Genomic DNA, 14,012 nt, shown 5'->3' on the forward strand with positions numbered 1-14,012 from the left:
TCTGTGAGCTAATGATATTAGAAGTGATAATTGGGGAAGCTTTCTTTGTAATGGGTAAGATAATTAATGTCTTTGTTTAAACTTAGGCGTAAAGTGTCGAATTTAAGTATGAATGACAGTTCAGAGGATTCTCTTTCAAGTGTGGTCTGAAAAGGTCTTTGAAGCAGGATGCAGGTAATCAAATCGTTGAGACAATGTCCTTTCTGGTTGAAATGGCAAGAAACTGTTTTTTCTTTGTGATCCTGTCTAATATCTGTTTTGTGGGCATTGATTCTTTGGCAAAGTGTCTGAGACGTTTGTCCAATGTACAAAGCAGATGGACACTTTCGGCACATGATAGCATAAATTATATTTCTGGATGTGCAGGAATATGTGTTCTTGATCTTATAACTCACTTGGTTAGGTCCAATAATGGTATCAGCAGAGTGAATATGTGGACAAAGCTGGCAACGGGGTTTGTTGCAAGGGAAGGTACCAGGGTTGGTATTAGTGTGGTATGTCCTGTGGCTGTTGGTAAGAATCATCTTGAGGTTAGGTGGTTGTCTATAGGGGTATGTCTACACTACAGCACTAATTCGAACTAATTTAATTCAAATTAGTTAATTCGAACTAGTGCATCTAGACCTAAAAACTAGTTTGAATTAGGATTTTGCTAATTCGAACTAGCATGTCCAGATTGACTGGACCCTGAACCGAAGTTAAGGCTGGCCGGAAGCAGTGCCGGCAGGGCATCAGGTTAGGACTTAGAGCATGGAGTTGCTGTCTCAGGCTATCCAAGGGCTGTGCTTAAAGGGACCCGACCCCCACCCCGGACAGACAGTTCTCATGGTTCCCTGCTTGCTTGTCTACCTCGATGAGGGACAACAAAGCAGTCCTGGCTTGGAATGCCCTGAGTGCCCACACTCGGCACATCACAGCACTCGGCCATCAGCCCGGCTGCACTTGCCGCAGGCTGCCATCTGGAGGTGTCAATCGGGGGGCTGCAGAAGTGTTTCCACCCCGAGGAGCCCGCAGAGCCACCCCAGTTCTCCCCATCGGGGGCTCGTACCCCATTCCTCCCTCACCTCCTTCCACTTACCCGTCCCTAGCCCCCCTTCTTGATGTACAAAATAAAGGACACATGTGGTCAAAAATAGAAACTCTCTTTATTTAACAAAACTGGGGGAAACTGGGAAAAGGAGGTGGGAGAGGGGAAGAGAGAGGGTGGGAGAGGGGAGGGGGAAACCTGGGACGAGGGAGCTGGAAGGGGGAAGCCAAGGGAAGAAGGAGGAGGGGAAGTATCAAACTATGGTACGCCATATCTTCAGTACTGTGTACAGATGTGATCTCCTCACCCCAGAAAAGATGTTTTGGCCTTGGAAAGGGTTCCGAAAAGGGCAACTAAAATGATCAGGGGTTTGGAACAGGTCCCATATGAAGAGAGGCTAAAGAGACTGGGACTTTTCAGCTTAGAAAAGAGGAGACTGAGGGGGGATAGGATAGAGGTCTATAAAATCATGAGTGGTGTGGAGAGGGTGCATAAAGAAATGTTCTTCATTAGTTCCCATAATAGAAGGACTAGAGGACACCAAATGAAATGAATGGGTAGCAGGCTTCAAACTAATAACAGAAAGTTCTTCTTCTCAAAGAAAATAGTCAACCTGTGGAACTCCTTGCTGCAGGAGGCTGTGAAGGCTAGAACTAGAACAGAGTTTAAAGAGAAGTTAGATAAATTCATGGAGGTTGGGTCCATGGAGTGCTATTAGCCAGGGGGGTAGAAATGGTGTCCCTGGCCTCTGTTTGTGGAAGGCTGGAGATGGATGGCACAAGACAAATGGCTTGGTCATTGTCTTCGGTCCATCCCCTCCAGGGTAGCTGGTGTTGGCCGCTGTCAGCAGACAGGCTACTGGACTAGATGGACCTTTGGTCTGACCCAGTACATCCATTCCTATGTTCTTATGTTCTAAGCTCAGGGCTCAGGGTTGGGGGTCTCACTGGACCATGATTTTCATGCAAACCTGCTCCTGGGTGGCCAGGCTGGCAGCTATCCTGCCCTACACAACCACTTTCCTGTGCCTAATGCGGAGGTCGTGGACGTTGGACGCCTCCCCCCAAACCTGGATGAGGTCCACGATCTCTGCACTAGACCAGGCGGGCGCCCGCCTCTTGGTCTGGGCTGCTGGCTGGGTGCTGGCAGGCTTGCAACTGGCACGAGCACCGTAGCCAGACCGTGCCCTTTTAAGGGCTCCGGGGCCGGGTGGGTGGCAGACAAGTTTCCCTGGTTGTGCCCAGAGTGGCCACCAGGGCAAGCTCGGAAGGGCTAGCCTCCCACTAGTTCAAATTAAGTGGCTACACAGCCCTTAATTTGAACTAAATTCGAACTAGGTGTTAGTCCTCGTAGAATGAGGTTTACCTAGTTCGAATTAAGCACTCCGCTAGTTCGAATTAAGTACAAACTAGCGATTTGCCTGTGTAGCGCTTATGAAAGTTAATTTGAACTTACGGCTGTTAGTTTGAATTAACGTTGTAGTGTAGACATACCCTAGGAGACTACGGGTCTGTCTCCCAGAGCCTCTTGGAGTTTAGTATCCTGTTCCAGTATAGGCTGTAGCTCATTGATAATGTGTTGGGGGCTGTAGGTGATGACAAGTGGTGTTCTATTGTTGGTTTTCTTGGGTCTGTCTTGAAGTAGATGGTTTCTAGGTATTCGTCTCGCTCTTTCAATTTGCTTTTTTATTTTTCCGGGTGGGTAGTTGAGGTTTATAAATGCTTGGTAGAGATCCTGAAGTTTCTGGTCTCTGTCAGTGGGATTAGAGCAGATGCTGTTGTATCGAAGGGCTTGGCTATAGACAATGGATCGTATGGTGTGTTCTGGATGGGAGCTGGAGGCATGTAAGTAACTGTATGAGTCGGTGGGTTTTCTGTAGAAAGTGGTGTCTAATTTTCCATTGGTGATTTGTACTGTGGTGTCCAGGAAATGGATCTCTTCTGTAAAATGGTCCAGGCTGAGATTGATGGTGCAGTGTAGGTTGTTAAAATCTCTGTGGAATGTCTCCAGTGTTTCTTGGCCATGCATCCAGATCATAAAGATGTCATCGATGTAGCGTAAGTAGAGAAGGGGTTAAAGGGGATGGGAGTTGAGGAAATGTTGTTCTGAGTCAGCCACAAAGTTATTAGCGTACTGTGGGGCCATGCGTGTACCCATGGCTGTGCTGCTGATCTGGAGGTATAAGTTGTTCCCAAATGGAAGTAATTGTGGGTGAGAACAAAGTTACATAGGTCTGCTGTCAGATTGGCAGTGGTGTCCTCTGGGATAGTATTTCTAATTGCTTGTAATCTGTCTTCATGTGGGATGTTGGTGTATAGAACTTCTACGTCCATGGTGGCAAGGATGGTGTTATTGGGGAGGTTATCAATGTTTTGTATTTTCCTTAGGAAGTCAGTAGTATCTCGGAGATAGCTGGGGGTGTTGGTTGCGTGGGGTTTGAGAAGAGAGTCTACATAGCTGGATAAACTAGTAGTGAGTGTGCCGATACCTGAGATGATGGGATGTCCGGAGTATCCAGGTTTTATGGATTTTGGGAAGCAAATAGAACAATCCTGGTTGGGGGTCAGAAGGTGTTTCTGTGTGGATTTGTTCCTGAGTAGCTGTAGGGAGGCTTTTAAGGAGACAGTGTAGTTTCTTTTGGTATTCCGAGGTGGGATCAGAGGAGAGAGGTTTGTAAAATGTGGTGTTGGAGAGTTGTCTGGTTGCCTCCTGGTTTAAAGTTTAAACAAAGACATTAATTATCTTACCCATTACAAAGATAGCTTCCCCAATTATCACCTCTAATATCATTAGCTCACAGACATTCACCTTCCCCCTCCTCCCCATCCCTGTTCTGTTCTGAAATTTGATTTGTCCTTTTCATATGTCTTTATTTTTTTAAATTGTATCCTTTGGTATATATGATTGTGACAATTTTCTTCCACTTTTTGATCTGAGGAAGTGGGTCTAGCCCACGAAAGCTCATCACCTAATAAACCATCTTGTTAGTCTTTAAAGTGCTACATAGTCCCGTTTTTTGTTTCAGCTACACCAGACTAACGGCTACATTTCTATCTCTCTAAAAATGTTTTTCCTGACGGGTGACAGAATGATGTTATCACACTCTCACGTTCTTGGGCCATGGAAGCGGACTGAGAGGGGCTTGGTAAGTGAAGCAAACACAAGGAGCAGCCCCCTAGTTATTATTATTATTTATTATTATTATTACTAGTGATAGTAAGATAGTAGCAGCACTTCTTGTCTATTTTGATGGCACAGATTCTGGGTATGTGGCCATTATTTGTCAGAATTGAGACTGATCTACATGCCAGATCAGTTTCTATCGGACATCAAGATCTGGAATTTTAAGAGTGGCTAAACATCTTTTCTATTTATGCATTTTTAATTTCAGGCCTGGGGGTCCAAAAATTGGCTAGGTTCAGAAGGATCTGGATATTTGAGGTGATCTTGTGCTGGGGCACATGAATGAGGGCCCAGATTTTGCTGGTGCAGCAAGAAAGGTTGAACATGTTACCCACTGAGGAGTGGGATTTGGTGCTGGGACAAAAACTGGCAGGATTCAACTTTCACTCATAATCGCTATGCTGTATGTTAAGGCACTCACAACCCAACTCAGCCACGACCAGTGCCCAGATTAAGTATATTTACTCCTGAGTGACCACCCTTATGGACAGCAGTAAGAAGAGACAGAAAGAATGGGCAAAAGCAGAGCTACTTTCAAATCAGTTTCCTTGCTTTGGCTATGCCCCAGCAGGCTTTTGCACACTTGTGCATGGCACTGAAGTAATTTCAGGATCTCAGGCTCCCCCTCCCGTAGTGACTGCTCCAGAGTTGCAAGCTTGCGAGAAAGGTATTTGTATGGGAGGAGGGGGGAGGCAGGAGAGAAACCAGCCACTAGTAAGACACAAGCAAAGGCCAAGCGACCAACCTGGGGGGTGCACAGGGACCAACTCTTTGTCCTTGGCCAGCACGGGAGAACGCACGCACCCTGCAAAGGTAGAAGAGCGAGAGAGCGTGCGCGTGCCCCAGCCGGGGGGGGGGCGGGGGGGTGTTACCAGTCAGGGAGCGAGCGCCCTCTCCCCCCGCCCTCATGTCGTTTGGAACTTTGCTGACTGCAACATTCTGAATCCGAACGTAGCGACACAAGGGGGCGGAGGCGATAGAACGCTCGGCTCTTCTCTTCCATCCGGCGCCCTTCCCCCGAGGGGAAGATCGCGTTCTCTCTCCTCTTACCCCCTGCCCCACCGTGGGAGCCCGCTTTGCAAAAAGGGGACACGCCAGCACCACCCTACGGCCATCAAGCCGCACTGCATCCTCCCCCCGTCTCTCCCCCCTGCTCCGACTCTCAATGTTCCACACTGCCCGGCCACAGAGCCTCCTCTGCTGCTTTATATCCCCCCGGCTTCCTCCAGCCCCTCCACAGATACCATATCCCCTTCCCTTCCCCCCTCCATCCCTCCCCTCCGACCTAACACCGGGACAGGACGCCTGCAAGGTAAAGGAGAAGCGGGTTAGGTGGCTGCAGCAGGAGCCTGGGCGAGCTTGGTGGGGGGAGGAGGAGAAGGAGGAGGCGGGGGGGGGGGAGGTTGGTAGAGGGAGCTTTGTTCTTGTTTTCAGCGCTTGCTGCCTGTCGGTGGCCGGGAGAGAGAGGAGCCGGGACTGAGTTCACGCCTCACTTGGTGCACACATACCATGCTGATCCTGGAGAGCCTCCTACCATAACAACCCCTCCATACCCTCCTCGCTGGGAGCTCGATCTCGCCCCACAAAGCCAGCCCGAGCAGGGGGGAGGGGGGGCGGGGGCGAGTGTGTGTGCAAAGCTGCATTTCAACCCTACTGCAGTTTCCTACTAGGAGCTTCATTTTCTTTTTCAGCACCCCTCCTCCAATTTGGGTGCCTCCCGCGTGTGTCTATATATTTTTCCCCTAAAAATGTCGGTGTGTTTTGTAGAAACTGATCAAGAATCGGTGGCGTTGAAAGCTTTGCAGAAGGTGCAGTTTTAATTATGCTTCTTCCCCCTCCAGCAGCTTTGTGGTAGCAAAATGCAATTCTTGCTGCTGGTCATGTAAATAACCGAGGCTTCTGCTTTCTGGGTTGTTTTAAATGTATAGTGTTTTTTAAACACCTCCTCCTCACGGCCCTTTAAATACAAAGCGACAGAGTGAGTGTAAATTTCAATCTGAAATCAGTTGGAGTGTTGTTACTGTCAATATATTGTCTCAGAGAGGGGGGTAATTTGGCTGCTCGGACCTAATAAAATGCTCTGCTCCAGTGTAAATATTTGCAGGGTATTAGTGACTTTTTAAACAACATTTTTAGCAAGGTCTGTTATTTACAATGTGTCATAAGTTATTAATGTTCATTGCTTGCAGGACCCTTCTAAAACCCCTGTCCCATGGCTTTGAACAAAGTAAACAATTGATATATTGTCTAAAGTATGAAAAAATGTAGTTGGGCTTTAAAAAACTGGAGCTTTCTATATTTAAAAAGTGTAAATATTACTTTGTAACTGTCAAACTGCAACCTAAAGTGAACTCTGCTTTTCTATTCTTCCCACCCCCTTTTCCTTTGTCCCTCTTTCCCAAAGTTCACCACGATGTCCAGTGATAGGCAAAGGTCAGATGATGAAAGTCCAAGTACCAGCAGTGGTAGTTCAGATGCAGATCAAAGGGACCCACCAGCACCAGAACCTGAAGAACAAGAAGAAAGGAAACCTTCTGCAACCCAGCAGAAGAAAAATACCAAACTATCCAGCAAAACTACTGCTAAGTTATCTACTAGTGCTAAAAGGTAATAACTATAAGAGTGACTGAGAGACATATTTGCACTATATTTTTAATGCAGATGAAAGCTGTGTTAGGGAGTCATTTACTGAATTACAAACTTTTTTGAGTTATGAGATTGTCATTCAATAGCTTCAATAATGATACTGTCAGTAAGCTAACCTTTAAATAAGCTTCTCACATTTCTTTGGGAGAGATGCTTAAGAACATTATAACTTGTAAAATGAAAATACTGGCTTCTAAAAGCTTTTATTCACCAATATGAATTTTATCCTTGCAAGTAATATAAGAATTAGAAACATCGTTTCCACCTGCGTTCAAAAGATTAGCCTTTTCTTTCTTGGTAGAGTACCATCCTTAGGGTATATTTCGATAGATTGTGTGTACTGTTCACACAATCAGTTTTATTGAATATAAAAATATTTATAAAAATGTTATTGGCACAGAAATAGATGGGTTTGTACTTATAACTTTGTTTGCATGCCAACATACAGTACATCCTTTATGCATCCTAATATAACATGTTATTCTGCAAAAATAACCAACTTCAGTGGGACATTTGCTTCACTAGGGCCTGGAAAATCACTCTGGAGATGAATATATCCCCTCTATCTTTAAGTGTCAAAAGCTTCACAAACCTCTTGTAGTCTATTTGATAAAATGTCTGTATTTACAATGTATGTTAGACTGGCTTTCAGTAGGTATACACGGAAGCGTTTTTTTAACTTCAGCCATGTGAAACAGGCAGACTTTTAATCCTTTCATATGCAAGGGTCTTCTGAGATAAAACAATTTGCTAAACCTTACATTCATTTTTTTTTTAGGAATACATATTACATTATAGCCAATAGCAAATAGATCTGAAAAGTAACAGTGGAAAAACATATTTTAACTTCAGAGTCAGTTCTCTACTGCACAACTATGTGTTTTGCTTATTCAGCATGGCTCAAACTTTTATAAAGACCTGAGAGAGGAGTTGGTATTCCAGTTCCCTGAATGTTAAAGCATTAGCCATACAGTAAATACTACCTATTTTCCACTGATTTTGTACTTGTAAAGAAATAGAGCTCCAAAATAATAGTATCTAAGTTAGATACTTTAAATTAGTCCTGCTCTATCAGTGAAATGGGTCAACCTAGCTCCATTGCTCAGGTGCCAGACTGTGAAAATTTCTGCACCATGTGACTTTGTTAGGTCAGCAGGAGAACTTCTCCATCTCCTTAGCTACCTCTTCTTGAGGAGATCGATTTACTGCACTGACAGATACCCTTATTTTGTCACTGTGGTAAAAGTGTATACTTGCCACGCTGCAATGGTACCATTTGTAGTGTGGGCATCCCTCAGAAAAGAAGCTAAAGTGTTATATTATTTTTATAACTTGCAGTATGTTATGTTTAAGATAATGCTTTTGCCACCCTTTTAAAAATCTTGAGATGTATTGTACAGGAAATATCACCTCTGAATATTTCCATGTGATTTTCCTTCCCTTAATCATAATGGGGTCAGATTCCACTTCTGTTGCATACTGTTGAATCATCTAATTGAACTTAATGTGACTATTCCTGAAAGGTCTGTCAGGAACAGGTTCTGTTTATCTCATTTAAATTGGAAACATTAGCATATTGATAACTGGTTGGTCTTATTTTTATGGGCCCTCTTTTCTAAAAAGTATTTATGTCTTGGTTTGCATATAATTAATAACAAGAAATAAAATTCCATCAGACTTAAAAGTAATTAATATATTTAAAACCAGGTGTATTTTTTTCTGGATAACTTATTAAATTGGCAAAAAAAAGTTTAGAAAATATTTTGGATCTTAACACTTTTAGAACTTTATCAAAGGGGACAGTGAAATGATCATAGATGATAATTATTTTACTAATATTATATAAATAATAGCAAAAATATTGTATTGTGTTGGGTGAAGAGGTGTAGCACAAGGTGTATACAGAAGCAAAGTTGATTCTCCATGGATTATTCCAGTAATAAAAGCAGGTTGGGAAATTTACAGATTTTCTATTTAAATACTGTCTGAAGTAGCAGGTAAAGTATTGTAAAAAACATGTATTTGTTCATGTTATAGCTTGTTAATGCAGCCTCAGTTACAGCTGTGTTACACTGGTTTAAAGTCACTGTCAAATACGCTGGTGTAGTTTCTCTCCCCTCCCTTCCCTCATTTGCATATAAGCTTGAAAAGAAAATCTTTCTGGTAAAAAACATTTAGATATGGATAATAGTTACTTTTATGAGTACTTGTGGGATATTCCTATGTAGCTCAGGTGTTAATGTTCTGTCTGTTTATTGTATCAAGTAAGAAAAAAGCTGCAAAGTTTCTCTGTTATGGGATTTGGGTTATGCCTCTGAGAACAAAGAGGAAGCAGCCATGTTAGCATTACTGAAGGCACAGCCAGTCTTGCATTTAACTGCATGGTGGTAGAGGGCAGTGTAATTCCTGTTTTATTCTATAGACTCTCTCAAGTGCTTTGTGTCTGTTCTCATTTCACCCACAGAATTCAGAAGGAGCTAGCTGAAATAACTCTTGATCCTCCTCCTAACTGCAGGTATGTAGCAACTTTTTAAATTGTGGACAGTGATAGGAAATTAACATGGGTAAAGATACTTGCTCAGCAAAACAGACAGACTATAATGTTAGTAAGTGGAACTATAATACAAACATTGTGTAAGGTAAATTGAAAATTGGCAGGGAACATTTGATAATGTATCAAAGTTTGGATTTTCAAGTACATGTAGCAGGTGTCTCAGTAGATATTTTTTGTGGCGGTTCATTGTGTAGTTTAAACAGTCAGTGTTACATAAACTTCCAAATGTACTCAAGCTTTGAAGTTATTTGTACTTCTTGAACATGATTTTAACTTACCTTTTAAGAGTTGAGTTATAAAAAGAGATGTTATGATGCTCTAACATTTGGATAAGGAACTGCGTGTGGTGTACTTTACATTTTTCATCTGATTATAGTGAAGTGGTTTAGAGGAAATCTGAAGTATTACATTTAAAGTTTCTGTCGGTCAGAGATTGTCTTATCTTGATACATGGTATTTTAAGGAAGTTCTTTGGTTCAGTGGGAGATGGTAGTTTTAGAACATGAAATTATGCACTCTTGAAGAAAATTAAGACTACTCTCATGCATAATCCATACGAAACTTAAACAGTAATATAATTGACTAAACTAACTTTTTATCTTTAAAATTTGCTGAAAATATTTCAGCTTGGATACATATTTATTTTAAGAAAATAATTCATGTTGATTGTAAGCATCTAATGTTGAAATGTGTAAACTTTTTAGATTTAAACAAGATGCCTAATTTAATGTAACCTTTCTATTATACATATTTCAGCTGTATGTGCATACAGTGTACTTAGTTTAATGGATATTGTGTAATGCCAGCATTGTTCATATTCGAGAATACTGCAATTGTCCTGGAGTTTTATTTTGCTTTTTGGGTATATTGAGTAGTTGGAAGACTTGGGTAAAAGGAGTTTTTACAACTCAGCAAAGGGTTTTATTTTTTCATATTTGTATCTGGATGACTAGAATTAATCACAACCTGATTGTTTTAGTTAACTGTTATGATAACGGTGTCTCTTATCCAGAGAGGCCCATGCCATGGATGCTCTGTAACAGTCTGATGAGTATGTGTATGTATGGTCACTGTCTTCCCCGATCAAAGCAGAAAGGTCTTCCAGTTCTACAGCCCTTCATGTTAGTGTTGTCAGAGACCAAAAGGCTGCATGGTCTAGGAGAAAAGGTATTACAAGGAAATAAGGCAAAGGAACTTAACCCATTACTTTCAAAGCGTGTGTTGCTCAGTACCCATTTTAGGCATATTACATTACAGTTGACTTTCAGAAATGTTTACCCTCTGCTGTAACATCTGATATAAGCATATTTAGCCTCTGGGAAAATGTGCTCCTCTGGTATCTGCTTACGTATATCTGCATAGATAAAGTCTTCAGTGTTGTAGACATTACTAACCAAAGCACAGGGACCATTGTTAAAAACTAGGGAAACATTAAAAAAGTCTAAAATTCTTTGAATTTCTCTCAGATTACAGAAAAAATATTTTTGGCCACTGGAGAAATCTATAATTCTGTTCCTATGTGTCTCATACATATTATATTTTAACAAAGGAAATGCACTGTTTCCCTCAGTGCAGCTATTTGGCAAATACCATCTCTCTTGTGTAAGATCAGCAATATGTGTTAAAAAGACATGTGCATCACTCTGTAGACAAGTCAGATTTTTGGGATGAACCGTTTGGGAGTACCATGGTTTGGAACTCAAAACAGAGCTGCTGTTTAACAAAAAGATTTTCTAATGTTAGGAAATGAATTCAGCATTTTGTTGCATGTGAAACAGTGAAGTGGAAGACCTCATATTAAGGATGTTAAGAGGCTGGTAACTGGGTAATGGTGTAGTTGATACAATTTGTATCGACTACACGATTACTCAATAAGAGAAGGTGCTCAGAAGGAGCTACCCCTGCTGCAGCTTTGCAGTTGAAATGTAGTAAGAACTGGGAGTGCAGACAGCCTGGCTCCTACTATATTTGAACTGCAGCAGGGGTAACTCCTGGACCCGGCATGAGGCGGAACTGAACTGGGCTTACTCAGTCCTGGCACCCTCAGTCCCGGTGCTCATGCTGGGTCCAGAAGCTGCTGTTTGCGCAGGGTCCCAAGCAGTGTTCCCTCTAAGATTTTCCAACCAAGAGCGGAATGAGTTTTGGATTGCCTGTCAATATTGAGGTTCTGTGTGCTGGTTTGGATGAATGCTGCTGTGGCACTCAATTTATTAACACACACACACACACACACACACACACACACACACACACACACACACACACACACACACACACACACACACACACACACACACACACACACACACACACACACACACACACACACACACACACACACACACACACATTCCTGGCCGCTGGAGCAGAAACCGCCCCCACCATGCAGCATGTCCCATTCCTAGCTGCCTTCCTCCCCACGCAGCTGCAGCACTGGGGCTCTCTCACTATGCTGTCTCAGCCAGCCCCACCTGCCGGAGAAGCTGCCTGTTACGCGAGTGCTGCTGTGTGGCTCTCTGGAGGAGGTGGGCAGGGGAAGAATTTTTTGTGCGTGGCCATGCAGCCACATGCCTTGCTGGAAACTATGGTCCCAGCTTCCCTTCTGAGATGCCCCATTGACAGGAGCTGCTGCTAGAGTAGCTTTTAAGCCAGCTCCCCTTAGCACTGGCTTCTCTCCCCCTCCTCCTTGCTGCCTCTGACATAGAGGCAGCAAAGGGCAGGGAAATGGTGAGCAGTTGATTCGATAAGCTTATCGGGTAGTCAACTAATCGACTACTCTTTTACAGCCCTACCTCACAATCCTTCTTATGGCAGATATTTGGCAGCACAAACTAATCTATTGTGTGCATGATACACCTCCATCGTTCTGCATTTAATAAGCGACAAAATGCTATAGCACCTCTAACACATTTAAGGGAAGTATAATTTCTTGGAGACAATAAAAGAACAATGTCAGTTTTAGGCCTATAAAATAAATGTTTATGTGTTTATTTTTAAGTTCGAGAAATTAATTATTCGTTACAATGTTTGGAAGATGTTTATGTTAATGACTTTTTTTTTCAATGTGCCTGTGTTATGTGCAGCCATAATGTTGCAGGACCATGGCAGAACAGATTAGAACAGAAATTGAATGGTATAAAAATGACTCATTGTCCAAGCAAAAAATGCATAAATGGTAAAAATAAATTAGATTTGTAAAATTCCTTAGTTCTAATAAGGTGATAGTACCACATGAAAGAAAATAATAGTAGTGTTTGTTTAACAGGATGCAATACAGGAGTTGAATGGTATTTATCCATTGTGTGATGTGTTTTATGTAATGTAGTAATAATTTTGTTAAAAACTGTTGGGGACATAATACACTGCGGAGCTCAGTTACGATGAGCATAGTACTGTTTGAACTTCTCTAGTCTGCTCCAGCAACAGCCATGGTCCGGCATGATTTTAATTAGTCAGATCTCCACTTATCATGGGTATGGCTAAATTTCCTGTGGTCCCATAAAATTTGTTTACAGCCACGAGTTCTGACTCTCAGTGTTCTGCGCTGCTATTTAGCTCTAATTTACACCTAAATGTCTTCTAAGGGCCCAGTAAGATGTGGAAGTGTTGGTAATGCTGCTAGACAACATTGACCTCCCGTGGTTCAATAAATTCTCTGGCTCCACACAGGTTAGGTCCCCAGGGTGCTGGACTAAAGAGGTTCAACCTAAGCTGTACAAACTGCTTTTCATGCCATTTAAAGCATGTAACTTCTGTTAAGTGTAATTGTATTAGCTGATGAATATTCAGTGTTCAGCAGACACTTGAGAATTTCAATAAGTAAATCTGGTCTGCATTTACCTGGTCTACATTTATCCATTTGTCACAGATCTATCAGCAGTACAGGGTTACAGCAAGGGTGATGGCTTTAGGTATTAGCACATCAACCTCTGGTGCATACGTCAGTTTGATTTAGCACAAACCAGAATACACTTTTGTTCCATTTGAAGCACTGGGTAAAATAAAGTTATTTAAGTACAAAGTATGAAATGCACTAAAATTACAAATTTAAAGAAAAAAATAGCTTAAGAAAACTAACCCTTTGTAGCTAGACCTATATCTGACTGATGGGTAGATGCCAATTCACAAACAAGAGAAATATGGATTTCTCATGGCTGGTGCATGTTCCTACAGCACATCTACAGCATCTGTTTTGTAAATATACTAAAGTCCCATGTGAGATCCACATTACTTGGGTGCCCTGGGTTGCCCTTTGCTTTCTATTTAAGGTACTTGGTAAAAGCTGTACCCTGCTAAATCATGCTACTTAAGTTCATGTCACACACTGAACTTCTGACTTTGCAAGTGCAATGATTAAGAATCAGGTTTAAACAACAAAGGCAAAGAAATTAAATGCCACTTTATCCTTAAGACCTCTCTTGTGTCTAACTAATACAGGAGTCTTAGATGTGATTTATTGTCCAACATATACTGTTATACTACAAGACAGAGTCAGATAGAGAATCTGAATGCCAAATTTTCTTGCTTTTGTTGGCTTATCTCCGAGCCTTACTGCTTGAGCAGCGTGCTGGATTTAATGTCTCTTTTTGTTTTTCACACTAT

The 14,012-nt window shown here is 42.1% G+C and overlaps 1 protein-coding gene across 4 annotated transcripts in view; it reads left to right on the forward strand.

The window, feature by feature from the left end:
• The first annotated feature begins 4,906 nt into the window (after positions 1-4,906).
• UBE2E3 (ubiquitin conjugating enzyme E2 E3) overlaps positions 4,907-14,012 on the forward strand; it is a 105,029-nt gene continuing 95,923 nt past the window's right edge. Inside the window, exons 1-3 of one of the 4 annotated variants that reach the window (XM_006121691.5) lie at positions 4,907-5,023; positions 6,615-6,817; positions 9,321-9,371. In XM_006121691.5, the coding sequence (XP_006121753.1) occupies positions 6,624-6,817; positions 9,321-9,371 (245 nt within the window). In that variant the 5' untranslated portion in view covers positions 4,907-5,023; positions 6,615-6,623. Of the gene's footprint in view, positions 5,024-5,195; positions 5,523-5,644; positions 6,019-6,044; positions 6,189-6,614; positions 6,818-9,320; positions 9,372-14,012 lie in introns of those variants that run through there. The other 3 variants (XM_006121690.3, XM_006121689.3, XM_006121692.4) reach the window with 3 other exon arrangements.

The sequence above is a fragment of the Pelodiscus sinensis genome, chromosome 7 (assembly GCF_052426305.1).
Source record: "Pelodiscus sinensis isolate ZL-2025 chromosome 7, ASM5242630v1, whole genome shotgun sequence".
NCBI lineage: Eukaryota > Metazoa > Chordata > Testudines > Trionychidae > Pelodiscus > Pelodiscus sinensis.